Below are 25720 nucleotides of genomic sequence, written 5' to 3' on the forward strand. Positions count from 1 at the left end.
TGTTCTTGTTTGGCTATTTCCACTAGAGACGAAAGCTGTTCTTCTATCTTTTTCAAACAAATCACAGTGGGATTTAGGGCACCTACCAGGAAATGTGTTTTACTGGGGTAGAGTTCCTCCAAAAGAGTTTGAATCCTGTCACTACCCAGTTGAACTACTGAGGGATTGTCCTGCAGATCGGGATTTTGCGTATGGCTTGTAGGGGCTAAACGTTGTTTCTTAGAAAAAGATGCAGGCTCCACCCTTTTTCTCTTTCCCTCCTTTATTTTTTAAACTTTCACCCCCCCCCATACTTTTCTCAATATCCTGAGAGTGCCTAGTAGACTGACAGTTGGTAGGATGGTTACAAAAAGCAACAAGGGAAGGGGGAGCAACTAGGACCGCTGGTTGTATCACCTGCTGGGCCTTTCCCACTCCCTTCCCCAAACCTTGGGCCACAGCTGTGTTAGGGAGGTGGGGGTGAGGAAAGTCATAATCTACGTTCGGACAGTTCAAACTCTTCATTCATGGCTCTAAAAGCCCGCTGCAAATAACAGTCCAAAGTGGTACCAATGGCAGGCGGCGTTGAATTGGTCTTACATTTCCCCATCTCAAGTGGTTCTATGTCCAACACACACTGTTAACCCAGGTGGTGAAAATAGTGTTTGCTGTAGCCACAATAAAGTTTTGACAGTACCTTAAGAGTTTCAGTTCTTTAATGTCCTTCCTATGTCGGAGCCAAGAGGGGAGGCCCGACCCGGCCTCAGTTGGCCACGGAGCGCACAGATGGGCCGAGGCACGTCCCGTGCTGCGGGAGTGCCACTGAGCCTTCACGGTGTCAGGAAGGCTGGCCCTGCCTCCCATGCCATCAGGAATACTGGGAGACCTAGTCCCACCCCCCCCCCCAGTCGACCAACAGGTGCTGCAATGGGGCCGGAGACGGCCCTCAAAGAAATGTCCCAAGCTGTGGGAAAGCCACTCAGCCTTTACGATGTCAGGAAGGCTGGCCCTGCCTCCCGTGCCACCAGGAATGCTGGGGTCCGAGTCCCACCCCAGCTGACCAACTGGTGCTGTAACAAGGCCTCAGATGGCCCTAGAAGAACTGTCCTGCACTGCAGGAGAGCCACTGAGCTTTTACAGCGTCGGGAAGGCTTGCCCTGCTGATGCCGAAAGCATTTTTGTTTCCACATTCTCACAGGTTGTGGCATATCAATAAGTGGAGGCCATGGTAAGAGAGGTGTTCTCCCATCGCTTGGGAATCACCATGATGAGGACATTAAATGGTTTTGGCATGGCCCTTATTAGAGATACCCCCAGAGTCTACGCAGTCTGCTTGGTCTCTCCTATTTCTCTGCAATCACTAAGTCTACCATGGCTTTGCGGTGATGTGGGATACATACTGTGAGGTGTCTTTGGAAACATGAACTTTAAGGATTTCAACATAAAACATGAGGTGGAGTTACACATCTTCTCTGACTTGCTATGTCAGCGATACAACAGAATACTTTTAAAATAATAATTTGCCTCTGTAATGCTCCAGTGATAAATTTCATATACTTCCATTACTATTAAACAAAAAGTACAAAAATCACTATGAAATCGCAGCTCTCCGCATGATAAGTAACACAATCTGTAGAGCATACAATGTTGCGGTGCAGCTTCCAGGTGATGCACTTCCACAAATTGTATGATGTGTATTTTCACACATCATCTTTCACTTTAAATTTAATCTTGGTGTACCTGGGAATATTTGACGACTTACTTTGGGTAAAATGCATTAAAATTCAAAATTTTCACAAAATGTTTCAGGGTTAAAATGAAAAACATAAACAATAACACAAAGTCAGCGGGTCAATGACTGCAACTGGAATGAGATTGCAAAAAATAAATGGTGAGCACATTAAAATGAATAATTTATTGGCAGCTTTAGTAAATCTCCATATCAGACACAGTGCTAATAACAATGCAACGTAAGGGGTCTTCAAAACATATACCAGTGGTTCCCAACCTGTGGTCCGGGGACCACTGGGGGTCCGCATAGCCTCCTCAGGGGGTCCATGATTGCTTACACAAATAATATTAACAGATTATTAAAGTGTATATAAATAAAGTACCTAAATGTAGAACTGACATTTTTAAAACATACTGTAAATGTCAAGGAATTTGAAAATTTTGGCTAAAAGTCCTCAGATTGATTAGTGGGAGCAGTGCAGGTACATTTAACAGAATATAGGATGGACCAGTGGTTCCCAACCTTTTGACTTCTGTGGACCCCCCACTTTATCATTACTGAAACCTGGGGTCCCCCACTGAATCCTTATTGGAATCCAGGTACCCACCCCAAAGAGTCATTACTGAAAGCTGGGGACCTAATCTGTTAATATTATTTAATTTTCTAAGCAGTTGCAGACCCCCCCAGGAGGCTTTGTGGACCTTCAGGGGTCCCCAGACCACAGGTTGGGAAAACAGGTATGGACAATAAGTGGCTTCAATTGAATTTAGAAAAGTTCCAACTTTCCTATTATTTTTGTTTATATGCATTTACAAATTAAATGTGTTATCATTTGTGCATTTGTTAGATGGAATGCATATTTCTGTATTTTTTGTGTATTTTTTTGTGGTTCGTATCATCGATAGTGTTTGGACTGGGGTCCGCACTTCCAGTAATGACTCAGTGGGGGATCCCTGGATTCCAATAATGATTCAGTGTGGGTCCCTGGGATCCACTAATGATAAAGTGGGGGTCTGCAGAAGTCAAAAGGCTGAGAACCACTGGCATAAACTAATCCTGGGACAATAGACCTTGCCAGACTCCAGATTGGCTGGTTTTTTTTTTTTGCAGCGTCAGAGCAGCTATATGTTTGGGACTAAGTTTTAGGGCAGGTAGCAAAGGGTGATGTATAATATGAGCAGGGTTGTCAATGCACACATTGCACGTGTTCCCTAACCCTGGTTCCACCTCTATCAGTTGAATTTTCTTTATGGAACTGGCTGTTAGAGACACAGCTGGAGGAGGTCTGTGGCGTCACCCTCGGCTGTTTGTAACACATAAAAATATGTCTATCGAAGCATAACCAAAGTGGTATGGTCACTACAAATTGGCAACAATTGACTAAAACAGCCCATTATCCTACACTCAGTACCTCGTCCCAGGTGATTAGAACTCTCTTTGGTGGCGGCGCGCTTTGCACTTTGCCCTACTCTGACGGTGCTCACAGAGCGCGAGTAAATCAAACACAAGTGGCGAGTTACCCCGTTGGTTTGTGAACGTCTCTACAACGCATCTGTTGTTAGGAAATGCAATGCACTATTTTCTACTGTGGACTGGCTCCCCATCAATGGACTGAACTCTGGTGTGGGTTAACACTTTCAGGATTCTAACACCGAGGATTGCAGTGGCCAAGAAATGCACATGCTGTTTCTAAAGCAGATTGACACAGTATCTAAGACACTGGTGTATACACTTTCTGTTATAATGTACTGGCTAATGCTGGCAGTTTGAGATATTATCTGCCATGTATCTTCGAAATGTCATGGCTATGAGACTATAAGGTTGCAGTAAAACGGCAAACTGACATTTGGAAACCAAAGGTATTTGTCAAGAAATATACCCAGTATTTCATGTTAATTGTTGTCCTTCTAAACTCTTGTCTGTTCTTACATAATATAGCAACCTTGCAGCAGTTCATTTTAAACCCACAAAAATGCCTTCCTGTACCTGGAGACCCAGCGTGAACTGGGGGGAGTGGAAGTAAGATGTATTTTTAACTGTATTTCTACTATCGAGGACAGGAAGTGAACGGGTCATTTGGAAATAAAAATATTGTTGCATTATCTTGGGCCAGAAGGTTTACGTGTATATTATTAATGCAAAAAAGAGAAGAGGGTAGAACATATTTATGATTTCACTAATAATGTAGAAGACCGGAATGAACATGTTTTACCATCAGTGTGCATAGCGATTACACGTTACGAGTTTTTGCAACGGAAGCAGGAAAACGGGAAATGAAGGATTACAAATCCAGTTTTAGTGACTAATATACCTAATGTAAACTGACATATGCGATAAGGATAAACCTAGAACATCTCTTCAACACACTCATAACTGCAGCTAACCATTTTACCATTGTGCCAAAGTACAACAAACTAAGCAATTCACTATTTGCCCTGGTTGTACCGTTAAATGCTTAGAATGTGCTATTACTAGGTATTCTTTCTGCCAGTGTGGCAGATACTTGTATTTTTCCAGCACCCAGAATGTGTAAAGAGGTTTGCGAAAGGACATTGCTGTGAGTGTGCCCTGTTGTATGCCTGAGAATATAAGTCTACAAAAGATTAACACATTTTGGAGGTAGATCAGGACTCCACGAAAATCTGATGAGTATAACGTTTCATTTCTAATGTGCCTATCTCTGTTCACATTGGTCAATATTTATTTCTTTTACTTATATTTTTTTTATATGCTAACTTTGTTTACCTTACGGGGGAGGATGTGTAGTACACGAGTAGGCAATGTTTTGCTTTATGAGATATCAATGTATACGTAGCATGTTTTCCACCTAAACCCCGCTGGTTCCACCTCCATAGAATGTATTATCTACATTGTTCTCCCAAGAGAATGTTGTGTTTTGAACTGGTTGGGGGACACACAGTCTGGAGGAGGCCAATGGTGCACAGAGAGCCACTGGGGAGGGCTGTTCATTACAAATAATGCAGGGGTGTGGAATGTAATAAACTATCTGTCAATGGGACTGTTTGCTTCATAAATTTGCTTGTCCTGTAAAAATAAAAATCCATTTGTCCCTTTGGTGCCACGCAGAGCGGTGACAAGTTATGGCAGCAATATCATTATAAAAGAGCTCTGATAAAAGCCTTTGATTATTCCTGGGTTTATGTTATAGGGTTTGAATTCTATCAACTCAACAATTTTGCCACTTTTCCGCCTTCAAGCCTGGAAGTAGTGTTGAGCAATAGTTCCAGGGCTGGAATGCGCTTTTTTTGATTCTGTGCAAACATAACTTGCATATTTTAGGGGTTTTCACCAGCTCTTCTATGATCTTTTCCCATACTGAAAAATGTTGGAAATCTCCTCCTGACAAGGGCAGAGATTAAACTTCTTCTACGGTTGGGGAAAAAAGTGGTTGGCGGGAAAGTGAACTTGCAAACACTTAACAGATTGTCGCATGAGCAAAATCTAAAAAGCATATTTGCTCATGCTAAAATGCAGTTCACAAATATTTTCTAGGAGTAAGATTTCCTGGCCTACTTCTATATATTGTGAATTCATGAAAAACGTAAATCTGCACTAATGCATAAGGCATATACCATGGGTCCACATTTATGACTCTGTTTAAGAAATTTGCCCTCATTAGGTCATCAGTTAACCAAGACCTTTTGTTTTCATTAAAGTTCTGTCTCTCCACCTATCTGTAGACTGGCTTAACTGTGAGTGACTACATTCTACTGTTTCACAAGGTGCAAATCGGCACACAAAGTAGTTTTGTTCAGTGACAGAGATTACTGTGCAGTGCGTGCTTTTTGAGGACAGCAAATATCATTGCTTTTTGCAAATGTGTGTCTTGCAGCTCCTACAACAATAAAGTTTGACAAAAACCATGTTGAAGCAAGCATTAACAATACCAAAAGGCTGACCAATAATGTCAAACCTATTGGCTTTGCCAATGATTGTTTATTTTCATGTTTCCCATAATCTTGTTGAAAGTGGTTACACTGATCTTTCATTCTGAATATTTTTGGGGCATAGTAGCATGCATCAACACATTTTAGAAGATAATGCGGCAAAGAAAGAGGACCTAAAATTTCACAGTAGTTTAGAAATGTTTTTTTTCTTAGTTGCATTTTTGTAAACATTAAATTTGAAAGCAAAGATCCATTAATCTTGCTTTAATGTTTCAGAAAATATTTGCATCTAATAAGAGCATTATACTTGTACTGTTAAAATTTGCAAACGTGTACACATTTATATACTGGGACCACTGTCAGTAGTGCAGTTCAAGCGTGCAACATTTCCTTAGAGCGCTCACCCTAATAAAAAAAAGGCTTTGCATTAATGAACCATGAATACAAGTCCAAACAGTCTTACCATATGGACACCAATATTGCATTTACAGCAGACAATGCCCTTCCCCAATCCATAATGTGGGATTGTAAACTGGCTGTCAGAGGGTTCGTGCTGCTGGGGGTTGGGCCTACTTGTCCAAAGCACACAATAAACATGAAAACGTGTTGTCCTGGGCAGTCGGGCTATAGAAATTCCACACCCTCGTAATAGCATGTTTCTGCAGGAATAACCAGAGCAGTAGAGTCAATGCTGGTGGGTCTGACTCAAAAGGACAAAGGATTGTGGAAGTGGAAGCTGCCCTGCAGTGTGTTTCCGCGGCAGTAAAACAGGCTGGTGACCAACTTTCTCTCTGGAGCGGCTCAGCATCCAGATTACAATGAGGGCTGTGCCTACAGTGAGCTTCCAAAACTCTCTATGTCAGCTGCCATAAACCAGGGACTGCAACAGAGTCTGAAGATCACGAACAAGACCCAAAGTTGAGCGTGAGGTGAGCATCTCTATTTCTACTCTTTGAGTTGTGACAATCAGCCTGCGGCTCTTAAGATGTGTTTGATGCCTACGTTTGCATAGCCCTATATTTTATGATACCACTTTAGGAGAACAAATATCTGACAAAAGGAGAAGTCAGACATTTTACTCACGGAATCTCAAACTATGCAGAGAACCATGTGAGGGAGAGATGGTGGCATCTCACAGGAGCAGAGAGAGTCACTTATTATATCTGCTTTGAAGGAGCTGTAAAGGACTACGCACAAAAATGAGAGCAAAAAGTGTACTGTGAAAGAGACCTTGAACTAATCAAGACTTGAATCGTGGTTTGAACAGCATAAGCATTCATGCAGGTGAGTAGGGACAGAGCCCAGAGGAGCACGAGACTTGATGTGTGTATTCCTAAACTGTCCACCTTAATAGAATATTATATGAAATTAACCAAAATTCAGATTGCAGGACTTGAAACCAGAGGAACAAATTATTACTTAAGGCAGTGGTATTTCATGGTGCTGTGGCCATTTCTTTGTATGTTATGAAAGCAATAAGCATGCCCATCAGCGGTCCGAGAAGCAGAGGAGTAGGCTTATGCACAATACTAGCGAGTGATGGCAGGAATGGTGAACAAGTGCCACGGTTAACAATGGAGAAAACAGATACTGTGCTGAATGAGTCTAGATCGCCTCATTTTTACAGAACTCTGACATTTGAACCTAATCCACAAACACGGAAATATCTAAATGTGGGGAGGGAAAGAGAGAACTGCAAACAAAAAGGAGACAGACAGTATCTGACCTGACCATCCACATTATAGAACACAGTAACTGGTTTTTAAGCTAATCTGATTTTGTAACCCTCATAACAGCCAAAGAAGATCGAATCTAAAGTGACATGCTGTTTGGTCAGAGAAACAGTGCTTCTGGTTGTTGTAGTAGAAGGTACATGTGTTACACACTTTTCTGTGAATCTTCTGCTCCCACTCGCCTTGGTTTCGCTCACCCAGGGCATAGCTGCTGGTGAGAGCTAAGTGTGCATTGTGTATAGTGCTGAAATGTTTAAATATCTAAAACCTTTTGTACTTCCGATCATTGGAACAGCTGACTCCATTTATAGACTGTGGAGTTACTACTAAAAAGATTTAAACTTAGCTGATTCTGTTTGTAGCTTCCAGCGAAAGGTATGCCTTTCCCCAGGGAAGGGAGGGCAGATGAAGAAGAAAGCAGAAAACAAGGTGCGACTCTAGGGCAAATGAGAAAGCACATTAAAAAAACGTAAGGGTCACATAGTAAAACCTGTTCACCATTGGTTGGATGTGAGATTGGGTGTTTTTTTTTTTTTTTTTTTACATTTTATGTCTGCGTTGTAGCAATAAAACCATACAATACAATTTCATTTGTAGCAAATACTTGGTTCACACATGGTAGAAAACATCGAGAAATTTACCCAGAAAAAACAAAAGAAAGGAAAAAAGAAACACATGTTAGGCTCTTGTTATCCGACTTAACCCATACCAATCAACAGTGAAAAGAAAGAGTGTGAAACCTCTGTCCCTTAAACATATTCCAAAAGCCAAAGTGTCTTACTAGTTATCCCAGCATTTCCATGTCCTTGAAAATCTTTTTACAGACCCAACTCTTTGCGCATAGAGATTTTCACGTGCTCTAACTCTTTGTAATTTCACAATCCACTGGTCAAGTGCATACATTTTATCGGATTTCCAATTTGCCAATATAAAAGTGGTCTGGCCACAACAGTGGAGATAAAAAGAATGGACTCTGTCTTCTTTGAATTGTTAGATGTTATGGCAAAAATAGTACATTGACCTCCGGAATTTTATGACAAGACCGGAGGCTCCTATTATGCATTTCTTTTCTTATTTTATTAAACAGCAGCTGCAGTCAAGAACAATAACTCCCATGAGGCAACAGAAAAGGTGTCCAATGGACGCACAAGGTGTAGTCCAAGTAACACACCAATCACCGATAACATAACCCTATAATACATATCTTGACTGAGAACAGCCCTCTTTTCTTGCTGCTCGCAGTCAAGATAAGTATTTGCCTTTTTATTATCTATGCAGTATTTGGTATATGTTAGGCTCTATTTGTGGTTTCCTTGCTTAGCGACTGTTAGAAATATGCGCGTTGTCTTATAACATTCTGTACCTCGCGACCAGTCGGCTTGTAGCCGCATCGTATTGCTTTCCCCAGCGCGCGCTGTTAATCGTTGGTTTCGGCCGTTATATCTTCAGCGCGACTGCCATTTTGCTCGGCGATCGCGCTGAATCTGTCAGCTGTTGTCTATTTGCCTCACCGGTTCCGAGTGCTTTCCCGGTTTCGGTTTTGGCAGCCATTTCGTTTCTTTCTCTCTGGAGTCCTTCCGACAGCTGCTGAGGGGCCGTCTTTCCTATAGTCACACTTCCTGGTGCCTTGTTCTTTCCCCACCCAGAGGCGGAGTTTCAGTGCATTCGTCGACCTGAGGAAAATATTTTAACCCCTTCCTCACCAGTTCTTTTCCAGCCAGTTTTTTTTTTTTCTCCTTTTAATTTCTATAACGTGTGTTACCATGGACAGCTCTCCATTCTCCCATACTGCCACAGAGGAGGAGGAAATGATTAAGGAAAATCTTAATGATTTCATCCACTCTTCAGTACAACAAGCAGTTTCTGCTTCTATGGATAAATTATCAAAGACTTTAGAGAATTCAGTGGTACAATTAATGTCCAAGACGATGTTGGCCCACTCTGCAGGGGAAAGCAGAGAGCGTCGAGGAATTTTAAAAAAATAAAACAACGCTTTTGAACAGTGAGGATTCCTCACACAAGGCTGAGGACGCGGTTCCTCAAAGGCCTCCCTTTAGGGAGGGGACACTTTAAACAAAATCGTCAAACAAATGCGCAGCAAAAACTAAGCACATTACACCCACTGTAATTTCCAAAATTTTTGATTCTGATGATGATAATGCGCATGATATTTATCAGGATTCGGATCTTTCCGACAAAGACAATAGAGACTCTGTCTCTTCTCCTCCTCACAAAAAAGCAAAAATTCAAACCCTTTCGAGTTCCAAACACAGCAAGGTCTTTGACTCGGAGGGTGAGCTTATGTTTGATCCTAATGACATTCAGCACCCACTCTCTACCGAGTGGTTGCATGCAGATCATGTGGCAGAATATCTTACTTCCAAATTACGCTCTCCCCTGGACAAACAGGTCAGGTCGAAGCTCAGGTCGGAGTGTCCACGTCCCTCTCTGCCTTCAAAGATAACGACTACTCCGGTCATTGATGCTTCCCTCATAACCTTCTTTTCTAAATTCGGGAAAGACCCTCGAAAGGGGGTTGACAAGGCCAGGTCTACCTGCCAGGATAAGCTCTTGGATGTGGTGGGCTCCTTAGCCCGTATTTTTGATATGGTGGAGGCAGCCCGTTTAGAAGACGCTACTCTGGATCCCGTTGAGTTGTCATTGTGGGTACAACGAGCTGTTTGCCTATTAGGGAACGCGAACTGCGCCATAACCCACGAGCGCAGGAAGGGATTGCTTCTCAAGTTAGATCCTAAGTTGGTCAGTTTGGCAACTTCGGACCCGGGAGTCAAGGCAGAAGGTTGTTTATTTGGTGAATCGTTCATCAAGGAACTTAGCAAATATGTGGCCACGTATGCTTCCCTAGACAAAGCCCAGCAATCCTTAAAAAACAGGTGTTTTCCAGTCGGGTTTTCTCCAGGGCCGGCAGAGGCAGGAACCGCTTTGCCGGCCGATCATACAGCAACCAAGGTTCCTGAGGCCCCTACGTCACCACTTACCAGGAATTCAAGCCTCAGCTTTACCCCCAGAAGAACAGAGGATTCAGGAGCAGGGGCAGCCGAGGCTCCCGTTTCTCTTCCCAACCCGGTAAGTCATCTCTTTACTATTCCGGTGGGAGGTCGCCTTGCTTTTTTTCCTTCCAAAATGGCAGTCTCTCAGAGCAGCTCCTTGGGTTTTGAACACAGTTCAGGGCTATACTATAGAGCTTTATTCAGAGCCTTTTCAAGCAGTCTTCCCTCATCCGCCCTAATTTTCGTCGGAAATGGAAAACATGATTTCTATGGAAATTCAATCTCTGCTCCAAAAACAGGCTATCGTCCCTTGTTCCGTGGATCCTTCGGGGTTTGTCAGTTCAGTCTTCCTAGTGCAGAAGAAAAACAAGAAGATGCGGCCGGTGATCAATCTCAAATCATTCAACCAATTTGTAATTTACCGACACTTCAAGATGGAGACCATCCTTCATCTCAGGGACTCGCTTCTTCAAGGTGACTGGATGGTTCGTTTGGATCTCCAGGATGCTTATCTCACAGTGCCCATGCATTCAACTTCAAGGAAGTTCTTGCAGTTCCAATGGCACGGTCAAATGTATAATTTTTTGGCCCTTCCGTTCGGACTGTCTTCCGCTGCCTGGTGTTTCACAAAACTTATGAAACCTGTTGTAGCCTCTCTCAGACCTCAGGGAGTCAGACTAATAATCTACCTAGACGACATACTTCTTATGAACCAAAATCGCTCTATTCTGCTCCATCACGTTCATTTAACCTATTCGCTTCTTTCTGATCTAGGTTTTATTATAAACGACGAGAAATCTTTCCTAACTCCAGTCCAAAGAATCGAGTTCTTAGGCTTCCTAGTGGATTCTGTGTCAGCCAGTCTTCTTCTTCCTTCGGCAAAGATAAAGTCTATCAAATCAGAAATTCTTCAGACTTTACGCAGTTCTCGTCTCACCATCAGGTCTCTGGCAAGAATTGTAGGCCTTTTGTCTTCCTCAATTCAAGCCATTTTCCCAGGCCCATTACATTATCGAGCTCTCCAAAGACTAAAGATTCGTCATCTTCAAAAAGGGTTGGCTTATTTGTATCCCGTTATCTTGGATCAAGACTCGCGCACAGAACTGCAATGGTGGACAGACCATTTAGACGCTTGGAACGGCAGGACTATCTTTGCGTCAGCCCCAGATCTTGTATTAGAATCAGATGCAAGTCTGCTGGGTTGGGGAGCCCGGTGTGCTCCAATCTCGACTGGAGGAACATGGTCTCTAGAGGAGTCCAAATTGCACATATATTGTTTAGAGATGCTTGCCGGGTCTTTTGCGATAAAAAGCCTTGCAAAAGACAGGGTATGTTGTTCAATTCTGCTCAGGATGGACAATATTTCAGCAGTTTGTTACATAAACCATTTAGGAGGAACAAAGTCCAAGCCTTTAGCGGAATTAGCGAAAGGGTTTTGGGATTTTTGTCTTCAAAACAAAATATCAGTCCAAGCAGAATATTTACCAGGCAATCTCACTATGTTGGCAGATTGGCATTCTCGTAATTTCCGAGACTCAAGCGACTCGAAGCTTCACCACCGCGTTTTCCAATCCATCTTCTGCAAATGGGGACTTTTTCGCATAGATCTTTTCGCGTCCTGCCTCAACGCGCAACTTCCGCAGTTCTTCAGCTGGCACCTGGATCCCGAAGCATTAGCCACCAATGCTTTTTCTCGGGATTGGTCGACTTCCCTCAATTATGCTTTTCCTCCTTTCACGTTGATCGCGCGTCTGCTAGCGCATGTGCGTCGTCAACAAGCCACGTTGTCCTAATCGCTCCCTTTTGGCAGTCTCAAGTATAGTTTCCCACTCTTCTGGAGCTATCAATCGAACCCCCGTTTCTTATCCCTTCCTTCCCAGATCTTCTCTCCAGTCCCCTCAGTCTTCCTCATCCCCTTATCCTAGACAATCTCCTAACTCTTTGAGCATGGAAAATCTCTGGGAATCCCACTCTTTCCCTTCTATTTCGACAGAGGCTTCAAACCTCATCGGACTTTCCTGGGCTCCTGGAAAAAGAAAGGTGTACAAATCAGCTTGGTCTCTCTGGCATAGCTGGTGTCTGGGAAGACATATTGATCCCGTTACATCAGATGTAACTTTTGTAGTCAATTTTCTTGCTGCAGAGGTTAGCAAAGGTAAGACTTATCGTACTATTAACTCATATAAGTCTGCTATATCTGCTTCACACGTCTTCAGCAATGGAAAACCAATCGGAGAGCATCCTTTGGTGTGTCGCCTGTTAAAGGGAGTAAAATTTGCTAATCCTCCTAAACACAAATACAATTCTTTATGGGATGTAAATGTTGTTTTTAAATTGTTGTTGTCTTGGCCGGACAATGAGTCCCTAACTCTGAAAAAATTATCGGCCAAGTTAACCATGTTATTGTGTCTCTTTTCCTTTAAACGTCTTTCCGATGTTAGAGCTCTAGACATCACAGCACGATTTTTTACTCCAACGGGTATTCTTTTCAATGTTCACAGACGGACAAAAACTGGTCTTTCCTCAGTGTTTTATCCTTATTTTCCAGAACATCACAAATTATGAGTTGGCCGGTGTTTAAAGATTTATGAGCGACAGACAGACGATTTGAGGATTTCTTCCTCGTCACAGCTCCTGATTTCTTTCAGGAAACCTTACAAACCTGTTTCCTCTCCTACTCTAGCTTGTTGGGCCAGATGGATTATGAACCTGGCAGGTATTGATACGTCTGCTTTCGGAGCTCATTCCGCTAGGGGAGCTATGGCTTCCAAAGCTTTTTGGGATGGTTCTCGACTAGAGGACATTCTCAGATCGGCTGACTGGCCTAATGATAATGTGTTTAGGATGTTTTACTGCAAGCCTATTCACCATGCTTCTTTAGATGTTATTGATTTGCTTTAAAATAGCATAATAGGAGCCTCCGGTCTTGTCATAAAATGTAGATTTTCCTAGTAATTTATGAAGGAAAGTCTTAATTTTATTAAAGACACAGATGTGAGTATTATCCCGCCGCTACAAATTCTAATGCTTATTATTTTTGTTCCCTCCCAGCAACATCTTCAACGAACCTTCAGTCTTCCTCTTAAGGGCTTCAAGGTTCACCAGGCTCTTGGTTCCGCTTCTCCGACGACGTTCGTTTCCAAGCTTCAAGATCGAAGGATCCAACATCTGCCTTGTTCCATTTCTGGACTTTTGATTGTGGTTCAAGAACTGCTGTCGGTGTTCATGGCACTATGTATTTGTTGTTCAATTATACCACTGTTTACCTCTAAAGCTCGCATAAAAAAGAGGGCTGTTCTCAGTCAAGATATGTATTATAGGGTTATGTTATCGGTGATTGGTGTGTTACTTGGACTACAGCTTGTTTCCCATTGGACACCTTTTCTGTTGCCTCATGGGAGTTGTTGTTCTTGACTGCAGCTGCTGTTTAATAAAATAAGAAAAGAAATGCATAATACTCGCCTCCGTGTCTTTAATAAAATTAAGACTTTTATTCATAGATTACTAGGGAAATCTACATTATTCTTGCCTTTAATTACGTACTCATCTCTAAGAAAGTGTCTTCCCAAATTGTTGCCAGGCAGGGGCAAGCGAGTATCATATGAAGTCAGTCCCCATCTGCATATTTGCACCTAAAAGAAGCGGATGATACAGAGGTTCTGTTTAAAGAAGAATCTGTGGAGTGAGAATGTGCTGGAGATTGTGGATGTGCTCCCAGTGATTTAAACAAAATGAAAATAAAAGCTGACAAAACTAATATTAAAAATGTGAAAAAATGAAGAGTGATTCTAAGAGAGAGGATAACTCTCAGGTTGTTTGTCGATTGGTGCAATACCACCCCCTGTATAATCAAGATCACTCAAGTGAAAGAAAAGGGAGCAGGAGAGCAGAATGAAGAACCAGAGCCAGGTCTGTATACATAATGAGAGATAGAAGAGGTGGAGATTAGGATTTTCAACAGGATTTTTTCAATGTCAAAATTTCAAACTATAATAAAGACGAATTAGCATTTTTGAGTGCAGAAATGGGGAGGCGTGTTCATCATGCATTTGAAAGGCTTGAAAAACTGGCTGAAGAATAGAAGATGGATTTCAATAAAAAATAATTTTAGAATGAAACTGACAAACTGAACTGGAGAAATAAATGCTGAGTTTTTTCAAGACAATCTGAGAGACAACTCAATAGAGAATGGGAAATGTGACGAGATACAGAGTTAAATAGACAAAAGATCCTGATAAGTCTAAAGAATGGAAAATGCGTAAATAGAAAAGAAATGTTAGTGTGAGGTTTCAGAATGTGGACTATTCAAAATAATTTCTATTAAAGGAAGTGTCTAGAGGATCAGATGTGCATGTACATTGGTCAAGCAGTGACTTGTAGACTTTCATAAAGAATTTCCTGAACCTCACAGAAGAGCCAGAAAAGTGGTATACTAAGGTAGAGAGGATTGTGACCATTTCAAATTGGAGGATCTCGATATGTTGTTTTTAGTTGTTGTACCTAAGGATTAGTGGAGCAGGTGTGAGAGTATAGTTAGGTGGCCTCAGGAAGAACCACATGCAGTTGGACAGAGTAATAAGACCTCTCCAATTGTCATGGAGACCTATAAAGAGGTTATTGAGCATTTGAAAGGAAAGGTACACCATAAACAACTCGGCTGGTCAAAACATCATGAGAGCAACGCAAAAAATCACACGAGTCAGGACATGCATTTTAATAGAGAATCATGAAGATTTACAGGCAGCACAGAGGACTTTTTAATCCAGTATTTACTTCATCTGTTTCATGTTCGATTAATTAAAATCCTTACATGTAATCAACCAGAGAAAATACATTTTCAAAAGTGAAAGGACTTCCAATTGCAAGTAAAAAGAAAACGTATAAACACATATAAAATACAAAATCGATAACATTTCTAAAGGGGCTCAGCACCCCGGAGGCAAAATTTTAAATTAGTAAATAATAGAGGATAGACGCAAGACCACAAATTTTTTAAACATTCTGTGCCATGGACGTAACAGTCAAAGTAAAAGCAGGGAGAGGAAAAGATCAAAGTGCTTTAAGAGGCATGTGCTAGCACCAGACACCCCAAAATTGCATTGATAAAGGGATCCTACTGACTTCAACAGGACCAGTTAATTAGCATGAATGCAGGTTTGGGACATAGGGTCTTTATCTAATGGGGGCTCTGGATGTTAGTCTTAGGCCGATGATACGTCTCTGCCCCACAGGAAGAGGCCTGTGAAGGAGGTACAGGGGAATTGGTAGTGCCAGGCAGTCATTCATGTAAAGTCAGTCTGCCGGGGCAAGGGTCCCTTTTTTATATGGCCTTTGCGGTAGTCGATGGGGACGGGGGACAGCCCTTGAGAGAATGAGAAGAATCAGTGGTACAGGTCATCAAGGCCAGCGTCAGCCTGTGGGGGCGCTGAGGCAAGTGGTACGAATGGAGTCTATGAATTTTCGCAGCCTGGCTAGGGACCTTGATGTATTATCCGAAAAGCACAGGTCTGATGCCTCTCTGCACCATCTGATGATGCCTTTGCCCCATATCAGGGAAAGCAATGATCATCGGCAAGTTTAGGGCAGCAACACAGAAGGTGGAGCCATGATTCCAAGCAAAACTTGCATAACCTGCAAGTGATGGCCTCAGATGGCCACGCCCAGGTAGGGTTAAAGTCTGAAATTGGCAAGACAATGAGTCGCATTCAAAGGATTTTCCTACATGCCTGGGCCAAGAGAGCGTGCTGAAAATAGGTCTGGGCCTTCCCTGTGATATGGGAAGCATCCAGTGACTCTGTGCTGAAACTGGGCTGCAGCCTTTCCATATCGTGCTCAAAAGAGTTTTGCATCACCTGTCTGTTCACAACTTTTTTTCAGGCCGAGTATGGAATTTCTTGGGTGTGTAGGTTGGCGGCCACAATATTGAGACTACCAATTGCCTTAGCTAATTGGGTTTGCCATGGGGTGTGGTTGGCGGCCACAATATTGAGACTACCAATTGCCTTAGCTAATTGGGTTTGCCATGGGGTGCCCAACCCTTCAAAGACTGACTTAAGGTGAGATTTGAGGGAGTTTCTAGGGGTCCACATGACCCTTACATAATATTTTATTAAAAATCCCCCAACACACAAAGTCTGGTCTCCAGAGACCCAGCTCCAGCCTCAGTCTTGTTCTTCTGGACTGAGGGGAGCACACAACGCTTTCTTGTACGTCGTGATCTGAGCGTTATTGAGTAGCTTGTCAGAGACACAATGAAAGGCTCGATGGCCATAATTGAGTGCAGGGATCAGTTTTGCTCTTAAAACTTTCAGCAATGGGTCAGCAGTTGGGCTAGGCAATTGATTGCTTAGGCATATGTGATGCTGGTGGACTTGTATCTGAGATGACTTTAATGGGCTGCCAATGTGTCCAGTTCTGACAGCCAGACTCCTAGATAGTTGCGGGTTCAAGTTGTTGTAATTTGTAAGTCCCCTACCTGCCAGTGAGTTTCTTTTTTGTGTGGATATTTGCCAAAGACAATGACCTTGGTTATTTCCTGATTTACCTCAGGTTTATTCTCCTCATTGTAACGGTGTGGGGCATTGAGGGCTCTCTGTAGGCCAGCTTTAAAGTGATTCATGATTACAATATCATCTGAGTACTGCAGAATTGGAAGGCGCACAGCACCCAGCCTTGGTCTTATTGAACTGGTGCCCTCCAATTCAGCACTAAGGTCGGCGGTGTAGAGCATGCAGCCCTATTTGTTCCTGTTGTTGGAAGGCACCTTACCTGTTGCAGTAGAGGGACTTGTTACCCACTCAGGTCCCCTGATACTTCCTTAAGGAGCTGGGTGGGAATCCCCTATGCTGTTAGTTTCCCCCAAAGCCTGCCCCAGTCCACCATATCAAAGCCTGCACTATAGTTGCCAAAACAGCAGAACCGGAGGGGGAGGGTTTGGGGGGGAAGGGACACATTGCTTGCTCCTTACGGCTTGATGAGATAGACGCACCAGTGTTATGATGTTATCCATCATGGAGCAATCAGATCTGAATCCAGATTTAAAGTATGGGAGGATTCCTTTTTTTTCTGCGACCCAGGTTTTCAGCTCCTCCATAGGAAAGAAGACATAGGCTTTTACTTCCAGATCTAGCAGGGCGATAAGCCGATAATTAGCCAGGTCGGAGCAGCCGCCCTTTTTATGTATCGGGAAGAGGACTGACACCTTCCAGAAAGTCTGTGTTGTAGCAGTGGCAAAGGCATAATTAAAAAGTGGTGTGCAGATCCTGGCCCAAAAGTGGCTGGGATCCCGTTGGGCCCAGGGGGTCTCATCACTCCTCATTTTCTTGATAATGACCGTTACGACAGCCTCTGTGATTGGGTCAATATGCTGAGGATAAAGCTCTAGGGTGGTGTTAGGTGGAAGAGAAGTTACATCTGCAGTGTGAGTGATTGTATACAGCTGCTTTACATAAGTGATCCAGACTCTTTCTGCCACGCCATTATCTTTAAGCTGGGCCGAGTTGCAGAGGTGGTTTATGTGTTTCAGGAAACGGGAATGGTTCTTTTCTTTTACTAGGGATAAGATCATAAGCCACTCCGCCTCAATATGTTCCTTTTTAATTGCCATACCTTCTACTTGTGGACTGATCTGAGTGCAGGTAGTGTTTGCGCAAGTTGTCTTTTGCAGCCTCTTCTTCTGGAAGCCAAAGCCCTCCAAAGGGTGTGCTTAGTTGCAGTACACTCCTTTGCATGGATGGGGGCAACTGCTAAGGTGGTTAAGTTCCTGCACAGGGGTTTCCATTGCCCATTCTCCAGTGCCTGTTGGAGGTCTTCTACGAGTACATTCCAGTGTTTCCACGGTGTTAACATCCCCAAGCATCCGCGGACGGCCTGCTAAGCAAGGCCTGACTGCCCGGCCTGTATAGCGCACCCCGCAGCCCAGTCCACAGGTTGCAATATGCCCCCAGGCCCTCCTTGCCTCTCTTCCATGTGTAGGCAGGCCCGCCAGGCCACCAGCACCGCCGCCCTCATCGCCAGCCAGGTCTGCAGTCCCTGTAGCCCTGGACCCCACAGGTAACTCAGTGAACATCCGGTAGGGGGGTCAGGGATCAAGTACTGCCCAAATAGGGACTCCTCTTCTCACTGTAGCTTTTCAACTGCCGTTCAGGCTGTACCGACCTCCCAACCCCCAATGTGGGGTAGGCTTCACCGGACCTCTGCAGGCCACCAATGTCCCCGTGGAGCCAGGATCATGGCACCAGGGCAAAGCTGCGGCAGTGTTCTTTTTTCTGCAAAATATATTCTGTGGATAAAGGATGATGAACGATAGTGTGAGACGGCCAGAGGAGCTCGCCCAGCAAGCTGCCATCTCTGGTCCAGGCAAACTCCGCCCCCCTCTAGTTCAAAGTTAAACACACCAAAAAAGCTGATAGATGGTGGGTGCAAAACAGTATTAGAATTTGATTAATACAACTCAGTTTTAAAAATATACACAGTACCAGTAAATGTGTAGAAACACGAAGTAAGATTCTAACTTTTCTATAATTGCCTATGTACTTTGAAAAATAAATAAGTTGTACAGCTAGAAAAAAATTAAAAGAAAAAAAAAGCAATGCTTTCATTCTCTAAACAGGTGCTTTAATTACATGTTATAGAAATATAGCAGAACTGCCAACTATGAGTCAACTAGCACAGCCAATAGTGACTTTGCAGTAAGAGACAAACATAGGTGATCACAAATAATTCTGTCAGTTGGGAATTCATCTTGGTCAAGAGAAAGAGACAGCTTTACTAGATGTCACAGACAGCAATACGCAGATGGTAGATAAAGGCCATCGGTTGGGTTGGGTTGGACCTGTCCGTACCATTTTACACTGTGGACCACAAGGTCTTGGTAAACAGAATAAAACTAGATCCATAAATTAATTAGTTTCAGTGGTTGATACCAACTGCTTTACCATCTTAAAATTAACCCTTTTAAGTTGGCAACAACCTAGGTGAAGTGTAGGGTGTTACAAGACTAATTGGTCTTTCCGTGGCTGTCTAAAATCTATAGAAAACTTCTCTCTGTAACATGATCTGAACAGAGGCTTGAGGTTTCAGGACTGAGACAACCATGCTCTGTAATTGATCTGGGGAGCTCGAGCAGGCTCTTAGAGCTTAACATTTCCAGTTCAACAGCCAAAAGACAGAAATTATGGTTCTGAGTCCACATCAATAATTACAAATTTCAGAAACTTTACAAACTATATGTTCTTGTTTCAACAATCTTTAAAACATATAGCAAACTCAAAAGTTAGAGTGCATCTGGATCCAGATATGAGTGTGGAGCTGCAGGTCAACTGTCCATTGGTAGTCTTCCTCACATTCTTGCTCTGGGAAAAAATATATATTTTATCCTGTAGACGCCCACAGTTGCTATATTTGGAAGATTAGTATACAACAGGCTATGATATGCCAACTCACATCTGTGGAAGTTGAATTGGCAAGACAACGTAAATGTTTGACTGAGTAACAGAAGTGAGGAAAAAGTCGCTTTGGTCTCTGGTTGGAGACAGACTGTAGTAGTATAATTTTATTGTTTGATTCATTAAACTCATTTTAAACAGCAAAGTAAAATGTGTAATACAACATGCATCTCAAGATGCAGATAGTCAGGATCTTATCCCCCCCATCTATAGCTCTATAAAAATAAAAAATGAATTAGAATGGTGGGAGCATCTTACCAACAGTCTGCTGTACTCTAAAGAATCACATTTCACAAGTTATCACTCAAAATCAGTCATCTTACATCTGTAGTAGTTAAACTGGCAAGACAAATTAAAGGTTTGACTGAGTGACAGAAGTGAGGAAAATGTTGCCTTGGTTTCTGACTGGAGACAGACTGCCTTAACTTGATACGTTGGTGCTACCTAAGCTCTGCTCCATAATATCGAAGCAACAAAATATTGTCTACAATAGTCAGAAACGTTACTTTCTATAGGTTTGTGCTTCTTTACCAACCTGCCATCGCTGGTGGAAAATGTCAGAATCTGATAACCGCAGCATATAGGCTGGAACTTTCCATAATCAGATTAAAGACAACATTCAGAAAAACTGTTATTTGCTTGTCCCTTCATGCTAATCGGTACCACCAATATTTGATTATGGTGTAATGTGCTCTCTTGTGCTTTCGCATTTAAACTAGAAAATATAATCCCACTTCAACAAGGGATGCAAAAGCTTTTGCACCAAACACCACCTTCAGCTACCCGCAGTCAAAATAGATAATTTGTCCAAAACCCCACACTGCCACAACCTTGTTTTATTAAACGTATGTGACTAATTCGTCATTGTTCAGGGTTCTTTAAATCAAACAACAACAAACATTTCAGGCACTAGTTCCTGGAAATATAGACAAGCACTAAGAACAGAAAAACTACTGATCAGAATTACAACATGCTAGTCAAGGGCATGAAGTGTAGTTGTTCAGCAACAGCAAAACATACTCTGTTCAATGTTTGCATGGTACAAAGATCATCAAATCAGACTGCAAACCTCTCCCTATTTTGATAAAGCAGAGCAATTCTTACTATTTAGTTGTCTTGCAGCTCCATACTTTTATAGATTATTAAATTGCATTGACACAGGTCATCAAGATCAGCATGCTTCACCTATACGCAAGGGTCGGTAGTAATGTGATTAATGTTTAAATACATCCCAGCAGGAGTCCTATATTTTATTATAAATCTTCAGTTTTTTTTTTTTTTTTTAATACATACCCAAACACATCAAACATAAAAAATGTATTAACGGCCCTGTTCCTCCCTGTGACTTATTTATCTTGCTCACTATTTTATTCAATCCTTTTAATCGTTAAGACAGATCTCACTAAGTTTATGACTTTCTTAAAATGTTCAACTTTCAGTCATGATGTAAACGTTTCCTGGTCACTTATGTGCACGCCCCAAACTACTCTGTCACTTTTGACAATTATGGTCGGAAATGACAAGCTAATCTTATCTGGAGTTTGCTCTCCTTTTTCACAGTAAAGACTTACTTTTATTTTCCCCTTGCTGAAAGAATTATATGTTTGAAAATAACATGTGGGTGATCTCCGTATTGACACACATTTTAAATCAGTAATATTTGTTACCAATATTAATAATCTTTATTCATAAAACACATGCTATTGCGGACATGTTCTATTATCCAACAATGGTACTCAATGTATCAACTCTTTAAAGATGAAATGCTGAATAGACCCTGCTGTATCACCAGTGACCAGATGGATGCATGTAGCTCTGAGTAAGTCATCTTGCCGATTATACATATAAACCAAAAAAGTGTGTAATAACCTGTGGGCGAAGTGGGCGGGAATCTGAAAGGCACAGCCTACCCATCCTTTTTTTTAAAATGTAAGAAAAACAGTTCCCTTATTGAGTGTGAAAAGACAACCGTCCTGGGACGGTTAATTCCGACAGTTGGAATGCTTCAGCTGTGAAATCAACGGAGGGGCAGAAAGCTAAACAAGCCTTCTAAACAGGGCACCTGCTTGCCTGAAAAAAAAATGTAAATGCGCACAGCTGGTTAATCTACAAATATAAACGGTGTTTGGAAACCAGTATTGGCTTCAATTGATGTAACCACTTGAAGCTTCCTGGTGGCACCGATTTATTATTTTTGAATGGTATAGCGAGGGAGCTACCAGGTGAGCTTTCAAGTGTGTGCTTTTAAAGGCCAGTTATAGAAAAACAACTGTACCAGGTACATTATTATGGATATTATTAGTAACATCTATATTTTGGAAGCACTTTTTTGTCTTAAACCTTTTTGGCATTTTGTAGGTTGTAATGCAATTTTAAAATAATGACTTCATATTCACAGTGCTAAACACAGGGAACTCACTAGGCTCCACTGCACCAACCAGGATTCAATTATGTGGCACTCTGGTTACAGGTACAGACCTCTGCTAGGTGTTAACTAACAGAGGTTCCATAATGAACGATAGTGCATTTCCTACTGATTATCTTAACTTGAATTTATTTTTCACTTAAGTTGTGCCTTATTTATATGTAGTTACCTGAAAGTAAAAGCCAGAAAAAAAGTTACATAATATTTTGTTTTTTGGCCACGCCTGTGACCCCGCCCCCATCCTCTGCACACAGTACCACAGTTCCCATACTTTATTATTACATTTCGACCACTGGTAATAACCGCATCCTGAGGCTGGACATTGCACTGCTTCACACAAGCACAGGGTGAAATGTGCGGCATATAGAATCGTCTAGTCTGCGATTGAAAGAAAAAGAAATACCCAACAGTTTCAGAAAAATAACATCTTGCTAGCTCTGAATCGGTCACGTTAACCGTTCCCAACAGAGACTCTATTCGCTAAAACAACAATTCAGTTTTTATGTGTGAGGCACAGGACGTTGCACAAAAGTTAGCTGACGAACAGGGCAGAGGAAAGTAGCGCTGAGATCACAGCCAGTTATTTCGCACCTAAAGTAGGCGAAGCTAGACCCACCTGATGGCAGAGGATCGTCTGGGTTACCAGCCTGGCATAGCCATCCAGCCGAACTCCGGAGTTGCTTCGGCTCCTCATCTTAGGCACCAAAAGCTACGGATCCGCCTCGTCCACAAACAAGAGGGGATCAAACCTGTGGGCTTTCTTTCCAAGAAAACAAGCAGTTCAGAGAACAGCTTTCGCACAGCCAGATCCAGCGAGCTCGCGGCTTTTAAGGTCCAAACGTCGCAGTCTTTGGAAAAAATGTAAATATGTTCGGTGTCCCGGCAGGATTGATAGGTTGTGGGTTCACAGCGCCTCGCCAGTATTTATAATTGACTATCTTCAAAAAAATGTTCTGCGGCAAGACACAAAACACCGCTAAAAATCAAGAGTGTTTCGTGTCCCCAAAATGTAAGACTTTATTAACATTAAAATATGGATTTTAAAAAAATAAGTTGTCCTTAAGTGTGTACTCGAAGTTGCAGAAGTTTAGCTGCGACTTGGAAGCGTTCCTCTGGTTTCTGTGGAGATGCCACGGCACCGCTGGCTGCTCGGCCGGTGCGTGTGCAATCACAGCAACTTTCACACTCAGGCGGCGTCAGCTGGCAGCGCCCGCCGGTGGGACTCTCACGTGCCCTCCCCTCGCCAGCTCGGTTACACACCGCCGCCTGGTGCACTGCCCCGCACCCAGAGCCAGCACGAGTGCCCAGAAGCGCGTGCACTAGCGCCGCCTCAAAAGCGCCTCGAAGTGTACCAGAGCGGAGGCCTCCCCATTGATATCATATATCATACCATTCCCAGAGATAATCGGAAACTACACGAACAGGGTCCGAGTGTCATTTAAAGTGTACCGCTGACGTATCTTTTAAACTGGCAGTAACGCAACCCCGCCCAAAAGTGTAATAAAACATGAATTTCAATTACAAAATAAACATGTAGTGTTTACTCCTTGGCGAAGCAAACTGGTTACCAAATATCAATTGAAAATTACTGAACAAGCCAACAGTACCCCTCTAACGGGAGCCAAGCGTTTCGTAACATATTTGGAAAGCACGTATTTTAACCAATAGGGAAGGCTCAGACATAGCTTTTACGGTAACAGAAAACTGCGCTCATCCTTGAGTGGTTGAATTTAAGCAAATCAAACGATTGGCTATGGAGAGCATGTCAGTAGGTCGTAGGCTGTGGAAACGCGTAAACTGTATTGTGCTTTAACATTGGCTGGACAACGGTTGCCAGTTTCCGATTGGCTGCAAGGACTCCCTCGCTTCATCCGATTTTTGCCCTCAGAAGGGCTCTCGGGGCATTGGAGGCTCTGATAGGTCCACCTTAATTACTCTCTCATTAGCTGAGCCTCGGGCAGCCTCCGCCCTCGGGTGTCAGTCTGTGATTAACTGATACTGCTGTAATAGCTGCCTCTGTCAGGGCTGGGAGATTATCTCTGGGTAATGTGAGATTTGCGCCGGAATAACGCGTGAAAAAAGGAATATTCAGGACTTTGTTATTGTTATTTGTGGTACTTTTCTCGGTTTTAAGGCATCGATCGGCTGCATTACTGGACAAGATGAATGCACGTGGCTGAGAGATACATAGCTGGGCTGTGAAAGAAGGGGATTGCTCAGGGCTGGACTGGGAACCCTAAATGGCCCTGGCAAATGTTGTCAGACCAGCCCCAGAGGGTTCATAGCGAGTAAGTCTGACCACTACAATGAGGCTTGGGTAGGGTTACCAGGCGTCCCTGATTTGCCGGGACAGTCACGGTTTTTCACCAGCTGTCCCGGCAGATTTTGGGAAATTTACCGTATGTCCCCTGAAGACGGTGAGATGTGATTTTTGTTTTGTGCTCCAAAGTAGAGATAGTTATCTGGTGTTATCAGAAAGCAATTAAATTAACAAGCATTTTTCTGGCTTTACAAATCGCATTTTTCTGTAAATTGTCTTTTCTGTGATTCTTTGCTGATAAGCGATGTCAGTCTGTGCGTTCGGTTGAAGTAACATTGCAGCCCTCCTATTTTTTGTAAAATTCTGGTCACCCTAGTCTTTGGGGGGAGGGGGGGTGTTTCTTCCCCTTGCAATAAAATGTGGGAATAATGGCAAAAACTGTGCATTCTACAACACAATTTCATTATATATTCAATTGTATTAGTTTTTAAAGCATAGTAAACAACAACGTTACGGTGCACAAGGCTACAGCAATGTTTATTGGAGTTCTTCAGTGCATCCCTCACCATCACGCTCTAACAGCGCCTCTCATCTCTCAATCGCGCCTCTTCCACATGTATTTTATTTGTTTTATAGCGTTTAGTTTCCCAGCGTAGGGTGTTGGAGCACTTTACATCACACACACTCAGACAATTAATTATATGCGTGTAAATCAGTGTACAGAAAATGACAAAGGGGACTGAAATGTATAGGTTTCACATCATCCATACTGGTTGGCCTTTTTTAAGACTGCTTGGTCTGGGGAAGCATAATCTCGGGATTCCGAACACAACACAATGGTTAGGGTTTACTTTGCTAATCACAATTTATTTCTACCCAAACAAACGCTTTTTAGCAAAATTAGGACAATCATAGACTGCAAAAAAATAACTTTTTAACCTGTACCATGCAGTGTGCATGCAGCATTTTGATGGCAATTCATAGCTCAATGTGCTAGATTTTGATTGTAACTTATGAACTACACAGTAACGAAAGGACCTCAGTGACAAAAGCAGTATCCCACTGAGCAATGCACATAAAATACTGTTCTGTGATCTGCATAGTACACGTTCGTTGTAACAGGCATATTAAACCTCTGTACTACATTAGAAGAGTCAAAACTGCCACTAGACAAAACCCGGATCTCTCTCCAGCAGGTACATTAATCACCATAGTTATCTTGGCAC

The 25720-nt window shown here is 42.6% G+C and overlaps 1 protein-coding gene across 2 annotated transcripts in view; it reads right to left on the reverse strand.

The window, feature by feature from the left end:
* PHKA1 (phosphorylase kinase regulatory subunit alpha 1) overlaps positions 1–23527 on the reverse strand; it is a 967577-nt gene extending 944050 nt beyond the window's left edge. The window contains exon 1 of one of the 2 annotated variants that reach the window (XM_069211854.1): positions 22851–23527. In XM_069211854.1, the coding sequence (XP_069067955.1) occupies positions 22851–22928 (78 nt within the window). In that variant the 5' untranslated portion in view covers positions 22929–23527. The remainder of the gene's footprint in view (positions 1–22850) is intronic. The other variant, XM_069211853.1, reaches the window with a different exon arrangement.
* Positions 23528–25720: the final 2193 nt, after the last annotated feature.

Source organism: Pleurodeles waltl, chromosome 10, assembly GCF_031143425.1.
Source record: "Pleurodeles waltl isolate 20211129_DDA chromosome 10, aPleWal1.hap1.20221129, whole genome shotgun sequence".
Lineage (NCBI taxonomy): Eukaryota > Metazoa > Chordata > Amphibia > Caudata > Salamandridae > Pleurodeles > Pleurodeles waltl.